The sequence below is a fragment of the Vespa mandarinia genome, chromosome 2 (genome assembly GCF_050613455.1).
Source record: "Vespa mandarinia isolate Hongniang chromosome 2, ASM5061345v1, whole genome shotgun sequence".
Classification (NCBI taxonomy): Eukaryota; Metazoa; Arthropoda; class Insecta; order Hymenoptera; family Vespidae; genus Vespa; species Vespa mandarinia.
Genome location: NC_140811.1, coordinates 9,920,066 through 9,937,438, shown reverse-complemented (window position 1 = coordinate 9,937,438; position 17,373 = coordinate 9,920,066). Strand labels below are relative to the sequence as shown.

Below are 17,373 nucleotides of genomic sequence, written 5' to 3'. Positions count from 1 at the left end.
TGTCCAAAGCTCGAGAGGATTCAGGCTGTAGGCTGATAAGCAGGACCTGCTTTAAACGTCATGGTTTATGTTTTCAAAACTTTTATTTATTGTCTTCGTCCGATGTTCAAGTGCTTTCGAGAAAAAGCGACGCCTAGTGACAATGTTGCTAAATAGATCGCAACATTTAATGTAGCCCTACGGTTATGCACTTAACCATGGCTTTACCGAATAGGAATGGTACTGTTTAGTTACCACTGCTTCTAAATAACATAGAACTTTAATATAATGGTATAAAAATATTTAATCTAATAACAATAATTTAATTACTTCATTACTTTCATTTAATTACTTCCACTAGTCTAACCTCATAGATGGTAAATTGGTCACTGTTACTCGAGCAACCAATCAGCGATGAGCAACGATCGTTTCTTGCAGAATATAGGGATAAGGTCGTCACATTTAGGATCATACCTATAAGTGCCGCATCACACGTATCAAATTAAAACAATTTTTAAATTTCTTCCGTAACAGTTCGTTCCTGTAATTGAGAAATTGCAAATAAGGATTTATAATTTCTTTGAATGATTTTAAAAATGAAGAATTTTAATGTGATTTATAGACGTGCATGTTGATATATTCAAATTATAAATGTCCTAACTAAATTGTTATATTTGAATTTCTGAATTCAATTTAATTATTTTAACCTATGCGCGAAGAGTTATTTAAATTGTTTTCATCAATTTTTTTAATAATTTATAGTGACATGCAAACTGTTAAATATTGTGTTGAAGTACATTCGTATTTTGCAATATTTATATACTCTATATATCATAAAACGTTAAATTCTTTTTTGTAATATAAGGAATGGAAAAATCATTAAAACTAATAATACACAGAAGTCAGATAATTTTTGATAATGTCAGTATTACTTGGAATTCTGCGATTAAATATCTGCATCAAAATAATGAAAAAGGAGTTAAATCAAAATCTAATATCCTCGACAATAAGTTGCATTATAAAATAATAGCAGTTCCCCTAAATCAAAGGGGATTTAATGCATATCTTGTTTCATTATATGTTAACAGTTTGATAAAGTCAAATACTTATCGTAAGACTGCAATACAGGTTTTATTGGAACATTTATCTTCAATGACACATCAACCAAACTCCAAATATATAATTTTAATAAAATTACGTACACCAAAAAAGCAATTTCTAGATTATAAATGGTAAGCTGTATAAATGTGATTTAAAGATTTTTTCAAATATATTGAATAGTTCTTGTAAAAATTATATTTTTATAGGAATGAGAGAATAACAAAAATAATATTAGAAACAAGAGAATTAGATTATGCTATGTCATGGTTATCTACACTAGGAGGAGCATTTTCTGCCTTAGGCGAAGAATTTCAACATTGTGTAAGTTGCATAGTTTAATGTATTATTGCTGTGCAAAAATAGTTTATAGTATATAGACATTGATAATCGCTAAATGCCATTTTATAATGCAATTATCTTTTTACTTGTTTTTATGTAAATATTTTATATTTTGTTATTAGTTTCATTTTTTGTAGTGCGTAAAATATAAAAAAAATTAGTTAATCAAAATATACATTTTATACAGGCTCAGATGGCAGGAAAAATTTCAATAAAACAATTTCAATTAGCACTTCATCTTGGAAATCCCCTTCTCGTTGCTCGTTGTAAATTATATGCAGCCTTAAGTTTGATACAACAAGGTTATTTCAAAACACCAAAACATATGATCAAAAATATATACAAACTTGCAGTGGATCAGAATGATACACGTCTGCAAAATATGTGTAAGGGAGTCTGGGCAAAACTTAAGTATAATTACAAACAAACAAAATTGAAATATGGAAAAAATTAAGTTCTTGTAACTTTATAAGTGTATATATTACATATAGATATGCTATTAAAATTTTAAGTATATAATATTTGTAAATTCGTAAATATAAAATTAGAACATAGAAACAGAGTTGAAAATATACATATCCCAGAAAGTTTTATATATTTTTTAAAGTTTATCGTTATGAAGGCATCTTACATAATATTGCTTTGTAGATACAAAAAAATTAAAACATATTTTTGCACCTATAAGAATACTTTTCGAAATACTTGTAAAATGTGACTTTTCTGACTTTCCGAGATAGATTAAAATAAGAAATATTTAATACAGCTGAATAATAAGCTTAAGAAAATTCAATGGTAACTGAAATTCCCTGATCTCTTTTTTATTAACTGTTGTACAATCGTTCAAGTTCTATTTTTGCTGTCCTTAGATCACTTCTTGAAAGGACTATTACCATCACTGAGCAAGAGTACCCATTGGATCCCATGCTGGTAAAGTAACAGGTTCCTGCTCGAATACAGCTAAAACATCAGTAGGTACAAATTTTCTATCTACGACAGCTTCAAAGACAAACTCTGAAAACCAATCAGCTGTTAAAATATGATAGCCTTTCTGACCATGATCTTCTCCCCAAGAATTTTCTACTCTGAACTTCTTGATTTTATTTTCATTCTAAAATTGTAAAATATACACTTATTAATTTATATTTTTACCCTATATAAATAATCATAAAAAACTTACATCAATAGATACAGCTGTAAATGCCATTGCGTGTATCATCATAGAATCCCCATAAAGTAATCTATCTGCCTTTGTAAGACCTATCTGTACGTCTGTTCCAAACATCAATTCAAAATCATAAGCTCTAATGTCATGGATACCTTGTTTACCTATTAATCGTTTGTTTACATCACATCCAAACCATACAGGTTCATTCTGTTTTATACTTTCTGCACATAATTTCATTAGTAATTCTGGTGGTTGATTGTTATAAAGCGTTGGTCTTCCACCTATGACATTTCCTAAACAATCCACTGTATAAAGTTTTCCATAAGGATTAGATGGTCTTGGATCTGTGACCAGACACACCTTATCATCGACATTATAGTATGGCTTAACATATTTTTCATAAAACTCAATAGGTGTTATTGGTCCGATGCAGTTATAATTTTTCGTTTTATCATAATATTCCCATGTTATAGTTTCAGAAGGAATACCAATGCAAATGCCAATTATTCTATATATCACAGTCATTTGTTCCATAATTTGACCTTCTAATTCTTTATCAGAAGCCCCATTAGCAACTAAACCTCTTAGAACTTTAGAATATTCTCTTAATTTACTTTTCAAGAGACTATTCATACGAATACTAGCTTCGCAACTATATGATTCTGGAAAACATGACTTTGGAACAAGACCGTGACGATTTATAAGATTAACTATCATATCCCATTGACCTCCATCACAGGTAGGATCATGCAATAAAAATGACACCAATCTTCCTTCCACTGATTCACCACGTTTTGCAGTTTTAACAATATTGTGCAAGAAGTAGTTACATCGTTCTACCTGTAATAAATTATTTAAATTGTATAGTATTATTATAAATTATATTTTATAGGGATAAAATTTACTTTATGAATGTAAGATAATTTATATTTTTAAACCTTATCCCAGAAAAAAAGGTAAGCTTGGCTAAATTCGAATTCATCCAAATTATATTGTTTCATAAAGGCAGTTCTTATGACATTTAAAGTTGCAAATATCCAACAACGTCCAGAATTTTTTTGGTTTGTCATGGGCTTGCCTTCAGTATCAATTTTATGAGTGAAGATATGCTGAGTTTCTTCCAAAACTTTTCTCGATATACAAGCCTCAATAGGATTGGTTTTTGTACAGACATTTTGTGCTTGCACGTTTCTGTTGTCTGCATAAAATTTTGCACGCAACTGATTCAGTACATCCGCTGTCAAAATAGCTGCTGTTCAGAAACAAAAAGAAATATTGGTTGACCTTGCAAAGATTAGATAATATAAATACAACAAATATCAAATTGAGATAATAGAGATAATTATTATGAATACATTATATTCACGATACTATTTTGTTCTTTATTATACTCCATATTCTCAATCAAAATACTCTAGTTGTTTGTTGCATGCTAATTATATGCAACATGTTAAAAAAAAATTTATCGGGTACTGTCTCAAAAATAAAATATAAAAAGATCTTAAAGAGCATATCAATGATCGTGTCTGTTAAGTGGCTCATAAAAGAAATCTTGATTATATATGTACAATATGTACTCGCCCGGAGATATCTTAAAAAATTTTGTACAACATTAGAACAATATGCTAATAATAATCGTATTGTTATAGCAAAAATCATATTACTAAATAATGTCGACTGAGTAACAAAAAGATAACATTAATAACATAGATGTTCGTACAAATTACCATAAAAAAAATGAATAAACTGAAAAGCGCTTGTAATAAAAAGAAAAGAAAAAAGACAAAGAAACTTTCAAAGCAGGTACTACTGCTTTTGTTTACACGCAACACCAAATGTATTTTTTCTTTTTATTTTTATAATATAAATAATATAACAGCCTGAAATACGTCTCTCATGATCTATGTATTTAGGGTTCTACCTAAGATTTATTTTTGTTAAATGACAAAGTGATTTTTACTTTCGAAATACTCGATTTTTGCGAAGCACATATATACGTATACGTGATGTTACCAAAAATTATGCATGTATAACGTTGTCGATATATATTATAAATATTATTGATAAAAAAAAATACAAAATGTTTTATCTATAGATAAAATACTTTATCTAATGGCTATTCATATTATTAACAAAACTCGGCCTCAGATCTATATCTTACGTTTGAAAAAGAAAAAAGAAGAAAATCGAATTTCATAAAACTTTTTGATCATATAAAGCTCTCCAATATTGTGAAATAAAATTGTATAAATAATTGTAGAAATGAAAATAGCAGATATGAATTTCAGTAAATATATACGCAATATGTTTATTGTCCCATTTCGTAAAACTGTGAAAAATTTATGACACTCTGCGAACAAACATTCAGAGAATATATAAAAGTATAAAGAATAAAATGTAAACTAATGGATATCAATTCAGTATTTCAAGAAAAGATAATAGTGCATTCAATATTTGTCTCACAGTATATTGACAAACATTGGAATAAAAGTCGATGACAGGGTGCAACAACTGGGTGCACTCATACAAAAAGTGTTATTTTCGAATAGTAAAATTTTGTGTAATATTTAAAATGAATTATTTAATACGTTTACGCATTTATCACCTTACAAAATAAATCTTATGACAATTATATGATATATATATATTTTTTTTTATTTTCACTGAAAAGAAAAAGCATAATGTAAAAATAAGTAAGGATTTAACTTACAGACAACCATAATGCTGATCTAGCTTCTCTCCTCTCCCGTAATGGTGTAATGGATTTAGGCGTCGTCACAGAGTTCTACGCTAGTATACTGTACTTACAAACAGAGGGGGCATACCGCTTTTATCGCATATGGTCGATAGACAAGGTAAGTATAATAATTTCTTGTACATTGAACAGGATCTTGTACTACGCATGTCTAATCAGATCTTCGCATGCGTATTAGTATTTTTTTACTGTTGACATCCAAAGAAGTTTGATATGCTGAATTGAACAAATTTACCGCAACGTTTAAACAGACGCAAATTATTATAAAATTTCATATAAACTATTTCTTATAAAACTAAAAGATTTAGAATGATCTTGAATAAAAGTGAAATATTATCGAGTACGTTGGATATACACTCATAGTTTTAAAGGATACTGATTTTTTAACCAATGATGAAGATGGACTTTTTCCATCGACCAATAGCAATTTCGTATATTGATACAACCAATACCATTTTTATTGTAGCATAGTATCATATATTTTATAAAATATTTCACATATGCATACAAAGTATCTTTTTTATATAATTATATTAACATTTTCTGATACTACAGTAGATATTATACATTATTCTTACATATACAATAAAAAATATGATTATTAAGATGCTAAATCGTTATATTTATGATCTACTACTCAAAGATGTACAGAGTATATATAATTAATATATACAGTTTGATGAAACTAAAAAGAATAAGAGATGTATAATTAAGTAATTCTCGATTTAGACAGCTGTTATATCGCAGAGTGTACAAAGTCTTTGCTAAAAAACAGAAAGTATAAAGGATCTTGTTGAATGTTTCTAAATTGTTTCATAAAAATATCATGATTCCACATCTGGTATGGGGGTCTCTTCTGTTTTCGATTCTAAAGAAAAAGGTGGTATTCTACAATCGAATGCATATCCATCTTCTCTCTCCATCCTAAATGTTCCCCTAAAACAAAAGTGTCATTAGTCAAAAAGAATGTTGCTTAGATATATTGAGAAGTACTAAGTACATACCACATATGACCACTTGGAGCTTGCAAACTAACATGACTACTATATTGAAATGCGGGCAAGGTTTTAGATAGTACAGGCTCTTGCCCTACAACTCCTCTTCCTCTGACAGTTTCTAATGTACCTGAAAGACTAAATATTCTCCAATGCCTTTCTCTTAATTGTACACTCAAATCTCCTAAATTTTCCAAACGAATGCAATATCGCCACTACATAAAAGAAATAAAGATTTGAATTAAAAGATTTGAATAAAAGATAATATAATTCATATAAATTATATATCATCTACAATCCTTAAAAATATAATGTACCCAATAAACGGATGTAGTTTGATTTTCTCTACAACCCATATAAAATGGTATCACAGTAATACGTATATTTTCTGTTGTTTCTTTATGAACATCGGACAATTCTAACCATGGATGGTTCTTTTTTTGCCATGCTTTCAATGTCTCTTGTGCAATAAAACATGGATCTCTGTTTGAATCATAAGTTAAAAACTTATCAAAAAGTTCATGTTGCAATGCAGTTTTCTCATTTGTAGTATATGGCAAAATATCTTCATGGGCAACATAATCTAGGCCTGGTATTGCATATAGACTGCGGCTACTCTCGTGATTACCCAAAAATGTGACTGCTTCTGTTTGAGCACGCTATGTATTGTTTTAATAAAACTATTTGTACATACATTTATAAGAAATACAAGAACAAATATATAAATACAATGTTATTTTACTTACTATGTACGGACAATCTCTTTGATCTATTAGAACCTGATAAAATGTGTGTGTCCTTCCTTTTACTTCTTTACCCACACTGTTAAAGTTACTATCGCTGTTTCTTAAAAATAAAATAGTTTATATGTTTTTCTTTATATATATTAATTCTACAACTATCAGCTATATATAATTATATATAACATACTCTTCTTTTTTATTTGGTATATCCCTATCGTATACTCTTGCTAGCCATGGAAATAAAATTACTCCCCGGTAACCAAAAACTCTATGTAAGATCAACTGACCCGTTTCATATTTTCCTTGCAACTTGGGAGTTTCGAGTTTTCCAACTTCGGCTAATCTGAAATATCGTCTTATGTAAAATGATTTTACTGATAATTATCATGCTGGCTTCTTTTTCATTTCTGACTTTTTTTTAAATCAAAATATATCAACTAATCATAAATATTATGGCATACAAAACAAAATATTTTCTATACATGACATACATATATATATATACTTCATAACCTATCAAGTTCTACAATTTCATAAAATAATTATATTGTAATAATTTCCTATTACATACTAATAGAAAAGTTGCGCTCTTTTTAAACATGTTTTTATAGATTATATAATTCTACAAATTTTACAATATTTTCCAAGAAATATAAAAAAAAACGTACGTTTTACGTACTACATACTTCGTACCTAATGTATCTTGTTTGTTGCACATATGATTTTTTAGTTGAACTCAGGAGGAAGTGTTTTAAATTACAAACGATGAAATTTCGTGAGAGCTCCATCCTTTTCTTTAAAACGACTATTGCTTGATTTATATTAGGATTTATTTATCTTCTTTGAGTATTGGAAAATAACGACGCTGTTTTCCTGACATTTCTACTGAGTTTGACTGAGTACGTCAGAGTATGGCAGGTTATATATGTGATGTTTACGTGACTGTCCATGATATAAAAAAAAAGATACTATAGCCAGAGATAGTGAATAAAAATTTTAAGCTGCGGTAACGTATTGAATTTACAACAATTGGTAAATTTGTTTAAGATTAAACTTGATTTAAACATTAAAACAATAAAACTAAAAACTGATTACAAAACAGCAATGATGAATCGATTATAATTAGCCTAAAATTAACTTTTAAAATTCTTAAATAATGATGCATATATAATAGACATCAAAGAAAAATTAAAAACAACAATTACAACGATAATTATTGTAATTTTATAATTTATACATAATATACAACAGAGATTTAAAAAAAATTATTTTGAATATATTAACGTATTTTTTTAGGGGAAAAAATTCTATACTGGCTCTATGTTAACTTTCGTGACAAAAAATATGTAATTAGTAAAGCATGCGATAGAACAAAGATAACTATACCTTATCAGATATGCTTTCTTATAATTTTCAACTTCCCTTTATTGACTAAATTCTTCTTGCTTTTATTAATCATATAATTGTTGTTATTTCGTTTTACGATGTAATTAAAAATATTTGAATGTAATATGTTAATTTATAAAAATTTAATATAAATATTTTATTGTATAATAGAGTTCAATATATACTAGGCTTAATAATTTATTTTGGTTTCACTTGTATAATTTATTATCTTTTTAGTAAAATCATATTTTGGGATGAGTTAAATTTGACACAAAATATAAATATTTCGGTTAAGATGTTCTGTATTTCATTTTTTTTTTTTACATTTATGGATATAAATCAGTGAAAAACAATTTTATGATTGAATTTATTACAGACGTTAGTAACCATCAGTGATTGATCAAAAGAAGAAACGATAACCTAAATATTTTACTTTTTTGAAACATTAAAATGCCAAAAAAAAAGACGGGTCAGAGAAGAAAAGCTGAAAAGCAAAAATTAAGACAAAAAGAAATTAGGACTGCTAAAGAACAAATAGACATAGCAAAGTTACCATGTAATACAGTAATGGTAAATATTACATTAAATTGAGACAATGGATTTTCATTTAAGATGTTTGCAATTATTTATTTTATTACATTTTGTTTTTTTTTAAATATCTATCTTAGTTAAATGATAATATGTTGTTATATATAGGAATGTGATAAGTGCAATAAAAAACAAAAAAGTCGTGCTTTTTGTTATTTTTGTCAACATGTGCAACGCTTACCAATGTGTGCACATTGTGGCAAAGTAAAATGTATGTTAAAAACGGGAGATTGTGTTATAAGACATCCTGGTATATTCACTACAGGTCTGGGAATGGTAGTAAGTATAGAATAAAAATATATATTTTGTTATTATAGAAATAACAAGATTATAATTAAATATGTTTTTCATATTAGGGAGCTATATGTGATCATTGTGAAGCTTGGGTTTGTCATGGGAGACGTTGTTTAACTACTCATGCATGTACTTGTCCATTAATGGATGCTATTTGTCAAGAATGTGAAAGAGGAGTATGGGATCATGGTGGAAGAATATTCCGCTGTTCTTTCTGTAATTGTTTCCTTTGCGAAGATGATCAATTCGAACATCAAGCATCATGTCAAGTATTAGAAGCTGAAAGTTTCAAATGTAAGAATTTTATAATCTTTCTGATACTATTTCAATTTCACAAATTATATAAAGATATTTTACAATATTTTTAGGCCAGTCTTGTAATCGTTTAGGACAATATTCATGTCTCAGATGTAAAACATGTTATTGCGAAGATCATGTGCGTAGAAAAGGATTTAAATATGAAAAGAATAAACCTATACCTTGTCCCAAATGTGGATATGAAACATCGCAAACTAAGGACCTTAGTATGTCTAGTAAGTATTTTAATCGTGAACATATTTCTAAACTAATATATAAAATAATTGAACATAACACAGAACCAAATAATCAAATTCACAGAATCAAATTCTTACTTTTTTTTTATTTTCTGAATAATCCATTAAATACAGCTCAAATTTCTAAATATTCATATTTTTTATATATAGCAAGAAGTCATAAATTTGGTAGACAAACTCAGGCTGGACCATATGATTCCGACGAAGAAAATAGTTATAATGATTATGGTAACATACATATTATATTTTATGTAATTTTAAGTCATTTATTATTTCAGTTGAATTTTATGATATATATTTTTAAATAGGTACTAATGATGCTGAATGTTATGGTGGTTCAGAATATTATATTGCTAATGATGATGAAGAAGATGAAGATGAAAATGAAAACGATGATGATGAAGAAGAGGAACAAGAAGATGAATCTTCAAGTGAGGATGAAGTAAAGGATAGTGATAAATTGAGGAAAGAAATATAAAAATCCTTTAGTAATAATGTGAACTTAACATATGGAAAATATACAAAAAAGTATGAAAATTAAAAATTACTATATGAACTACATTTGAATCATGCGTCTACTTAATATGCCGTATTCAAAAATCAGCAATGTTCAATTGATGATCGGCCCGTATCACTGGGCGCAGTCGGTCGTAAGTGCAATACATGACAACAGAATTATACTTTTTAAAACAGTTGATACATCGTAAATAACGAATTCTATACTTTTTTATTAAAATAGAAAAAATTAAAATTATTTTATAGATAAAATAAATTTATTTTTCGTGGAATTCCTTAAAGTGATCAATACATAATGGTACATCGCAAATATGGCATTTATAAATCGTTTCTCTTCGCAAAGACTTAAATAAGCATACAACGCATCGCTTTGATGTTCTTTTTCCTTTTGCTAGAGTTACAGGTATCCGTATAGGAAAATGCCTGCCAGTATATCGCGTTATCGAATCATTGATAGATGATGCTCGCTTACTTTTATATATAGTAAATATTTTTCGATAATTTCTTCGGCTAATTTTTGTTTGTAAACATGAAAAGCTCGACCTTTCTTATTGTTTTTAAAAAGTACGTAACTATTTAATAATATATCTATGAAATAAAAAAAATATTTTCTTATAGGTCGTTCTACATCTTCGCATAGTATGAAATTTACTTAACATTTCATCACCAACATCAACTCCACCCATATACTGATTGTAATCTATTACTACTGTTGGTTTTAAAGTTTTTTGTCTGCTATATCGGTTTATTTTCCCAGTTTCGGCAAAATCTAAGCCATGCATAGTTGTTAATAAAACATCTTTTTTATCCTTCCATTTTATCGCCGCCATATCCCTTGTAGAAAATACAACAGCTTCTCCCTTTTGTAATTGGTGTAATTTTAGTTCTCGAGGCATTTCTTTCCTATTCATTCTCGCTGTTCCACATACATTTGTTTCCATATTATATAATTTTCGATATAAGATCGGTGAACTGTACCAATTGTCAATAAACAAACAATATCCTTTATGCAATAACCTACTCTCTTTCAACAAATTTATCACAACATTTCTGCTAGCAGTATTAGTTTTATCTGTTCCTACATACATATTAAAATTGTGTATATATTTCGATTTCGAATCACACAGTTTGTAAAACAATACCAAATCTCGCTCGTTTTGTTCTAATAAATTGTATATGATCTAAACGGCTTTTATATTGCATTAATGATTCATCAATCGAAATGTTTTTATTCAGTACATACATGCGAATAAAAGTCTTTTTTACTATTTCAGAAACTTCTCAAATTTTTATGAGTGCGCCATTAGAATTATTATTACTAGAAAAATATAAATTTTTAGCAATAGAGAAAAATCGGTTACGGCACATAATAGTCTTAAAATATGGTGTTTCTATGCTTTTATCTATGGTCCAGTAACTCTGAATAGTGGGTTTAGAAACTAAATTCATTAAAATGTTTAAAGCAACAAATACTTTTAATTCATCGTCTGTAAGAGGTATAAAATCTGCGTCGGTTGCGCCATATTTATTAGTCTCTGTAATTATTTTTGTAACTAATTCTTTGTTAAAAAATAATTCAAAAACTTCCCTTCTCGACAGATTTTGCGTATTTACAGTTGCACCATCCACACTTGAAAAATCATGTATAATTGGCCTATAATTTTCGGCTTTCTACATATAATCTTCATTTATAAAACTGCTGCACTGATCAACTTCATTTTCATCACTTGATGAAATAATCATGACACATTTTCGAGTATGTCTCATTTCTATACTTGAATCTGAGTCGTCAAGATGGTCAAAATACATTGGGGCAACTAAATTTTAGTTTGACTTATGAAGAAAGATTATTTTAAAAATTTGGATTTGTTAAATTTAAATATAGATCGAAAACACTTACTCATAATGACAGTTTAAAAGATTTACAGAACAAAAATAAAACTTGTTTAGAATATAATAAACTGAAGAGATCAGACGTGATCTATGGTATCTGAAGAATATTCGGCAACTAGTAATGAAAATCAATCGCGGGCTCGCGGATATATCCGCGCTTAGTGATAAAGAACAGTTGCGGTCTCGCGAATATATCCGCGCTCGGTAATAAAGGACAATCGCAGCTCGTGGATATATTCGCGCTCGGTGATAAAGGACAGTTGCGGGCTCGCAGATATATCCGCGCTTGGATGCAAATGGGTTAATATTATAAAGTAAAATTATATAAATAAAAAACTTAAAAAAATCTGATATAAAATATTATTTTATAGTAGTAAAATTGACAGAAATTAATACTTTAAATTTTTTGATATGAACTGAAATGAACATTCCACAGAATTCAATATAACATTAATATGCAACAAAATACATGAAGTATGATGCCCATTCTTAAGTAATAATAATAATTTGAATAATATAATACTAACTTAGAAAAATGAATATTAATCTAATACCCTGGGCTAGATTAGAAGAAATATTTGTGTTACTTATAGTAAATACATGTAATTAAATGCATGCTTTTTTAATTAACAAAAAATAAAGAAATATAAGACAGCTCTGTATATAAGTAATTTACAACCTATATTTATTATATACTTTTTTACATTTTACATGAGACAATTAAAAATTGTTATAAAATTATTAATATATTTCCAATAATGTTGGATAATCATATATTATACACGTAAAGTTGTGTATTCTGTTGGAAATGCAAAAGTGTGTAAACCAATGGCATTAACACTTGGTAATAATCCTGCATTTGGTATAATGTTCCAAGATAACATTAATGTTACGTTTTTATTACCTCTAAAAGCAAACAATTTAAAAGTAACATATAATAAATTAAAAAAATTTAATGTCAGAGAAAAAATAATTACTTACCTTAAACCATTACCATCGTCCCAGAAATAATATTTTGTATTCATATTTTTAAAGTCTAGAACAGCATTGTCTCCACGTAGAACTATTTTGTCCCATAAAACTACCTATGTTAAAAAAAATAAATATTATACTTTCTCATAATATGATTATACAGAATTTTTGAAAGTTTTTACAAAGAAGTCATATAACAACCAGAATAGACTCATACCTGATTAAAGTCATTATTGCTCGTTTGATATTCTGCTGTAAGATATAAGAATAACTGTTTAACGTTCCAGTTAAATAATGGAGTGAGATGTATATATTTTATAAGGAAATAATAACTACATAAAAAAACTAATAATATATGAAATATAAAAACCATTGATATATATATGTATATATACATGAAATATTTAATAATATATAAAAAGAATAAGAATAAGAATAAAAAGAATAAGAATAAAAAGGATATCAGTTTGAAGATCAAATGTCAAGTAACCAAGATCATTTTTCACCTTTGATGCACTATAATCTGGCATATTTTTCCTATAAAATAAATATATTTTTTCATTATATATAGTACATAATAAAATAAAAATTTATGATATTACTTGAAATTATATTATGTAACGTAAAAATTAATATTAATATAGTGCTATAACTATACAAATATAAATTACACAATTAAAAATAAAATTATATACTTACACGACTACTTTTACTGTATTTAAAGTTGCATTTGCTCTATAATCTATAAAAACTGTTGAAAGGAAACAACAAAATGTAAGGCAAGCTGATACACTTAATGTATATGCTAAAATAGCATTTCCACGTGTCAAAACTGTATGCATTATTAAGTTTTAAAATCGTCAATATATGAAAATGTTAAAGTTAATTTAATTATATATCTCAAAACTGTTAAGTGTTATGCATTTACAAATTCTAACCAAAATCATTGTCCTATGAAAACTCGATGTTAGCATCGAGATCAACCGGTATGCGTAAAATATAGGCTAGTTAAACCCAAATTATGTTATATACGACCACCAGGGCGGCGTTGTATTTTAAACAACTATTTGATACAAGCTTTCTGTTAGTGATGCTATATTAAATCAGTTCTAATCAATTTTATATAAATCATTAAAACATTTCCAGGCTTTGAAATTTTTATATCTTTACTTTCCTGCTACGTGACTATACCAATTTTCAATAATATTTTAATTTAAATATCAAGATAAAATATCTGTTACAATTTTTTAGTTGTTATATACTCATCCTTCGGTTTATTTATATATCGTTTGGTAGATTATTTATTGAATTTACTATATATCAATAAACAGTAGATTTTTTAATTGTACTAATTATATAATTCTAATTTTTTTTGATTGACTTGTAGTGAACGTATTTTATTTCAAATTAATAATAAATTTACAATTCACATCACTTGACAATATACTTTTAGTTATACTTTGTAAATACATGTATGAAATAAATATTTTTATAACTAACTTTTCTTTAAAAGTTTTATTTACTTAAGTTTTATTAACTTTTCTTTTAAAGTATTATTTTTTTGTATTAGCGGGCTTTATTTATGCAATTTTCATCCAAGTAAAAAAAGGAAAAAGTATATATTTAATGATGTGTATGATTACGATTGGATAATTTTATACATCGTGAACCAATCATTGCTTATCTTACATATAACGAATATCTTTAAGGCTCAATGTAGAGAATCTTATAATTTTGGATATATATGCATTACAAGTTATATTTTGTACTTTATGACATTATAGTATGTTAAATTAAATTATACATAATAATAGTAGTATATTTCATAGGTGAAGTAAAGATGTACAACACGACACATGGTCGCATAATAGAAAATTTTACAGCTTAAATGTGTATTCGTTATAGTCTGAACGGATTGTGCATGAAAAATAATGGATTCTCAATACAAGTTTGTATATTCATATTTAAACTAAGTTGACATTTCAAAGTATATTATTTTTAAAATAAAAATCATGAATACATATACATTGGTAGACGAAAGTATTCGAACGCTCGCTATTAAAACTTTATATAATAAAAATATGCATGTTAGATTTAAGTTTTGGAAGTAATATTGCAACTACTATAAGACAGAATTATTGAGATTATACAAAATTTTAAGCGAATTGAATAATATTTGTAGAAGTCATGAAACATTTATTGTAATGAAGTATTGAAACAGGGCCACAAAACTATTTGAACGCTTAGCGATCAAGCAATTCAATGTTATTTTAGAAAAATTGTAAACATTTGTAGATATAATTGATGTAGTGACATTGTGTTGTGGGTTTCGTGTTCATTGTGACTGACGTTAACTTATATAGTTACAATGAATTTAAAGAAGTCGGAAACGCAGACATGCGAGAGAGAATTAATATTAAAATTGCATAAAAAAGGGAAAACGTATGGCAGATTGCCTAATTAGTGAAGAGATGTGTATTTACAATATATTACATTATATTAAAAAATCAAAAACCGAAGAAACAATAATAAATAATCACAGGTCGATCAAAGAAACTAATTAGTAGAGAAAAGAAAATTCTTATACGCGAAATAAAAAAAAATCCAAATACGACATATCTGGCTAACATGCATATTTTTATTATATAAAGTTTTAATAACGAGCGTTCGGATACTTTCGTAAGCCACTTTAGATCTTTCTAAAATATAGAACAGAGTTTATGAATTTATTTAAATTGATAGTAATTAGTTACATATTCAGTTTGGATTTTTGATTTATTTACAGAATAATTCATCCAGTGAAGTATCTACATGATCATCTAGTAAATATATAAATATATATATTATTATTGTTATAATTAATTTATATAATATATTTAACTTAATTTGAACAATTTTCATTCGTTATGTATAGGCACAAGATATAAGACCAGATGGAAGACAATTTCTGTCTTTTCGTCCTATAAGTGTTAATGTATCTTCAATAACTCAAGCAGATAGTTCAGCTGTATTTAAAATTGGAAATACTACAGTAATTTGTGGCATCAAAGCTGTAAATATATACCTTTATAAAACATTGAGATAACATAATTATATATAATTCATCTTTAAAATTAAAAAATATTATTTATTATAGGAATTGGCAACACCAAAAGTAGAAACACCCGACTGTGGTTTTATTGTGCCTAATGTTGAGCTTTCTGCATTATGCTCTCCAAAATTCCACCCAGGTCCACCAAGTGAAGAAGCACAAGTTATTTCTAAGCTAATAGAACATATTTTAACAAATTCTGCCGCAGTAGATTTAAAAAAATTGTGTATTTGTGAAGCTAAATTAGTGTGGGTATTATACTGTGATCTTTTATGCATCAATTATGATGGTGCAGTAGTAGATGCCTGCACGGGTGCATTGGCAACTGCTCTTAAATCCTGTAAGTTATATTTGTTTATAGATTTTAAAAATTAACCACAATACATTTTTATTTATTTTTTAGTAACTTTACCACGAATAACTCATGATCCAAACAGTGGAAGTACTTTTGTACAACATGAAGATAGGATTCCATTTCCAGTTAAAGCATTACCTGTTAGTACAACTTTCGCTATATTTGATAGGTAGGTTTTTTATTATTTATGTATTCCTATTACATATGTTCGAAAAAAAAAAAAAGAAAAAAGAAAAATTTGTTTATATCTTAGGCAACTTTTAATCGCTGATCCAACAGATGATGAGGAAAGCTTATCATTAGGAAAATTAACAATAGTTTCAGATGAAGAAGCAATATGTTATGTACATAAACCTGGTATGTGAATTATTAAAATATTTAATAAGTATATAAAATCACAATTAAAGTATTTAAAATATGTTAATCAATAACATAATAATTTTTATTTAGGTGGCATTCCAATATCACAAGATTTATTTATAAAAAGTTTAGCAAAATCTAAAGGAAGAGCAGATTTAGTGCGAACATTAATAAATACTGCTATATCAACAATAGAAAAAAAATTTGATTCATTAGATAAGAATACTATGCTATTAAATAAATAAAAATTTATTGAAATATACTATTTTTTGTTTATAAGTCATGAC

The 17,373-nt window shown here is 27.2% G+C and overlaps 6 protein-coding genes across 18 annotated transcripts; 3 read left to right on the top strand and 3 right to left on the bottom strand.

Annotated features, from left to right (window-relative positions):
* The first annotated feature begins 437 nt into the window (after positions 1–437).
* LOC118441034 (uncharacterized protein F58A4.6) lies at positions 438–3,426 on the top strand. 3 transcript variants are annotated; one of them, XM_035864923.2, is made up of 4 exons: positions 438–1,211; positions 1,287–1,401; positions 1,607–1,721; positions 2,286–3,426. In XM_035864923.2, exons 1-4 carry the CDS (start codon positions 847–849, stop codon positions 2,348–2,350), a joined length of 660 nt encoding a protein of 219 aa, XP_035720816.2. In that variant the 5' UTR covers positions 438–846; the 3' UTR covers positions 2,351–3,426. The 3 variants fall into 3 exon arrangements, with proteins under 3 accessions (XP_035720816.2, XP_035720808.2, XP_085520630.1); XM_035864915.2 differs by having other exon boundaries at positions 1,607–1,805; XM_085664504.1 differs by having other exon boundaries at positions 1,607–3,426.
* On the bottom strand, positions 1,853–5,634 carry LOC118440959 (bleomycin hydrolase). Of its 2 annotated transcripts, none has more exons than XM_035864746.2 (4): positions 5,295–5,634; positions 3,523–3,833; positions 2,597–3,424; positions 1,853–2,527 (listed from the first exon to the last, which is right to left on the bottom strand). In XM_035864746.2, the coding sequence occupies exons 1-4, from the start codon at positions 5,302–5,304 to the stop codon at positions 2,312–2,314; spliced, it is 1,365 nt and encodes a 454-aa protein (XP_035720639.2). In that variant the 5' UTR covers positions 5,305–5,634; the 3' UTR covers positions 1,853–2,311. The 2 variants fall into 2 exon arrangements, with proteins under 2 accessions (XP_035720639.2, XP_035720629.2); XM_035864736.2 differs by having other exon boundaries at positions 3,523–3,836; positions 5,295–5,630.
* Positions 5,635–5,949: 315 nt separating this feature from the next.
* On the bottom strand, positions 5,950–7,907 carry POLDIP2 (DNA polymerase delta interacting protein 2). 2 transcript variants are annotated; one of them, XM_035864804.2, is made up of 6 exons: positions 7,771–7,907; positions 7,265–7,420; positions 7,081–7,174; positions 6,652–6,993; positions 6,344–6,549; positions 5,950–6,275 (listed from the first exon to the last, which is right to left on the bottom strand). In XM_035864804.2, exons 1-6 carry the CDS (start codon positions 7,863–7,865, stop codon positions 6,164–6,166), a joined length of 1,005 nt encoding a protein of 334 aa, XP_035720697.1. In that variant the 5' UTR covers positions 7,866–7,907; the 3' UTR covers positions 5,950–6,163. The 2 variants fall into 2 exon arrangements, with proteins under 2 accessions (XP_035720697.1, XP_035720689.1); XM_035864796.2 differs by having other exon boundaries at positions 5,952–6,275; positions 7,081–7,180.
* Noa36 (zinc finger protein 330 homolog Noa36) lies at positions 7,837–11,305 on the top strand. Of its 9 annotated transcripts, XR_014983692.1 has the most exons (8): positions 7,932–8,083; positions 8,840–9,033; positions 9,160–9,330; positions 9,408–9,639; positions 9,714–9,878; positions 10,050–10,127; positions 10,208–10,549; positions 11,034–11,305. XR_014983692.1 is itself a non-coding variant. In XM_035864850.2 (7 exons), the coding sequence occupies exons 2-7, from the start codon at positions 8,914–8,916 to the stop codon at positions 10,375–10,377; spliced, it is 936 nt and encodes a 311-aa protein (XP_035720743.1). In that variant the 5' UTR covers positions 7,837–7,976; positions 8,840–8,913; the 3' UTR covers positions 10,378–10,579. The 9 variants fall into 9 exon arrangements, 8 of the variants coding, with proteins under 8 accessions (XP_035720743.1, XP_035720706.1, XP_035720715.1 ...); XM_035864850.2 differs by lacking the exon at positions 11,034–11,305 and having other exon boundaries at positions 7,837–7,976; positions 10,208–10,579; XM_035864813.2 differs by lacking the exon at positions 11,034–11,305 and having other exon boundaries at positions 10,208–10,579.
* A 1,667-nt stretch (positions 11,306–12,972) lies between these two features.
* Positions 12,973–14,297, bottom strand: Spase22-23 (Signal peptidase complex subunit Spase22-23). The gene is made up of 5 exons (XM_035864990.2): positions 13,980–14,297; positions 13,744–13,817; positions 13,498–13,586; positions 13,290–13,393; positions 12,973–13,214 (listed from the first exon to the last, which is right to left on the bottom strand). Exons 1-5 carry the CDS (start codon positions 14,120–14,122, stop codon positions 13,085–13,087), a joined length of 540 nt encoding a protein of 179 aa, XP_035720883.1. The 5' UTR covers positions 14,123–14,297; the 3' UTR covers positions 12,973–13,084.
* Positions 14,298–15,042: 745 nt separating this feature from the next.
* Positions 15,043–17,340, top strand: LOC118441028 (exosome complex component RRP43). Its single transcript, XM_035864899.2, has 7 exons — positions 15,043–15,228; positions 16,066–16,102; positions 16,195–16,332; positions 16,417–16,711; positions 16,775–16,895; positions 16,980–17,083; positions 17,177–17,340. The coding sequence occupies exons 1-7, from the start codon at positions 15,212–15,214 to the stop codon at positions 17,329–17,331; spliced, it is 867 nt and encodes a 288-aa protein (XP_035720792.2). The 5' UTR covers positions 15,043–15,211; the 3' UTR covers positions 17,332–17,340.
* The last annotated feature ends 33 nt before the right edge of the window (positions 17,341–17,373 follow it).

Excerpts from the sequence above, each read along its gene's own strand:
- LOC118441034 (XM_085664504.1), top strand. The coding sequence starts at position 847 with ATGGAAAAATCATTAAAACTAATAATACACAGAAGTCAGATAATTTTT. Across the intron at positions 1,212-1,286 it reads CAATTTCTAGATTATAAATG|GAATGAGAGAATAACAAAAA; the intron begins GTAAGCTGTATA and ends ATATTTTTATAG. Across the intron at positions 1,402-1,606 it reads GCGAAGAATTTCAACATTGT|GCTCAGATGGCAGGAAAAAT; the intron begins GTAAGTTGCATA and ends CATTTTATACAG.
- LOC118440959 (XM_035864736.2), bottom strand. Across the intron at positions 3,425-3,522 it reads ACCTTTTTTTCTGGGATAAG|GTAGAACGATGTAACTACTT; the intron begins GTTTAAAAATAT and ends AATTTATTACAG. Across the intron at positions 2,528-2,596 it reads TTACAGCTGTATCTATTGAT|AATGAAAATAAAATCAAGAA; the intron begins GTAAGTTTTTTA and ends TTACAATTTTAG.
- POLDIP2 (XM_035864796.2), bottom strand. The coding sequence starts at position 7,865 with ATGGAGCTCTCACGAAATTTCATCGTTTGTAATTTAAAACACTTCCTC. Across the intron at positions 7,181-7,264 it reads ATACCAAATAAAAAAGAAGA|AAACAGCGATAGTAACTTTA; the intron begins GTATGTTATATA and ends TTTATTTTTAAG. Across the intron at positions 6,276-6,343 it reads GCTCCAAGTGGTCATATGTG|GGGAACATTTAGGATGGAGA; the intron begins GTATGTACTTAG and ends CTTTTGTTTTAG.
- Noa36 (XM_035864850.2), top strand. The coding sequence starts at position 8,914 with ATGCCAAAAAAAAAGACGGGTCAGAGAAGAAAAGCTGAAAAGCAAAAA. Across the intron at positions 9,034-9,159 it reads TACCATGTAATACAGTAATG|GAATGTGATAAGTGCAATAA; the intron begins GTAAATATTACA and ends TGTTATATATAG. Across the intron at positions 9,331-9,407 it reads CTACAGGTCTGGGAATGGTA|GGAGCTATATGTGATCATTG; the intron begins GTAAGTATAGAA and ends TTTTCATATTAG.
- Spase22-23 (XM_035864990.2), bottom strand. The coding sequence starts at position 14,122 with ATGCATACAGTTTTGACACGTGGAAATGCTATTTTAGCATATACATTA. Across the intron at positions 13,587-13,743 it reads GACATTTGATCTTCAAACTG|ATCTCACTCCATTATTTAAC; the intron begins ATATCCTTTTTA and ends TAAAATATATAC. Across the intron at positions 13,394-13,497 it reads GCAATAATGACTTTAATCAG|GTAGTTTTATGGGACAAAAT; the intron begins GTATGAGTCTAT and ends TTTTTAACATAG.
- LOC118441028 (XM_035864899.2), top strand. Across the intron at positions 16,712-16,774 it reads GGCAACTGCTCTTAAATCCT|TAACTTTACCACGAATAACT; the intron begins GTAAGTTATATT and ends TTTATTTTTTAG. Across the intron at positions 17,084-17,176 it reads ATGTTATGTACATAAACCTG|GTGGCATTCCAATATCACAA; the intron begins GTATGTGAATTA and ends ATTTTTATTTAG.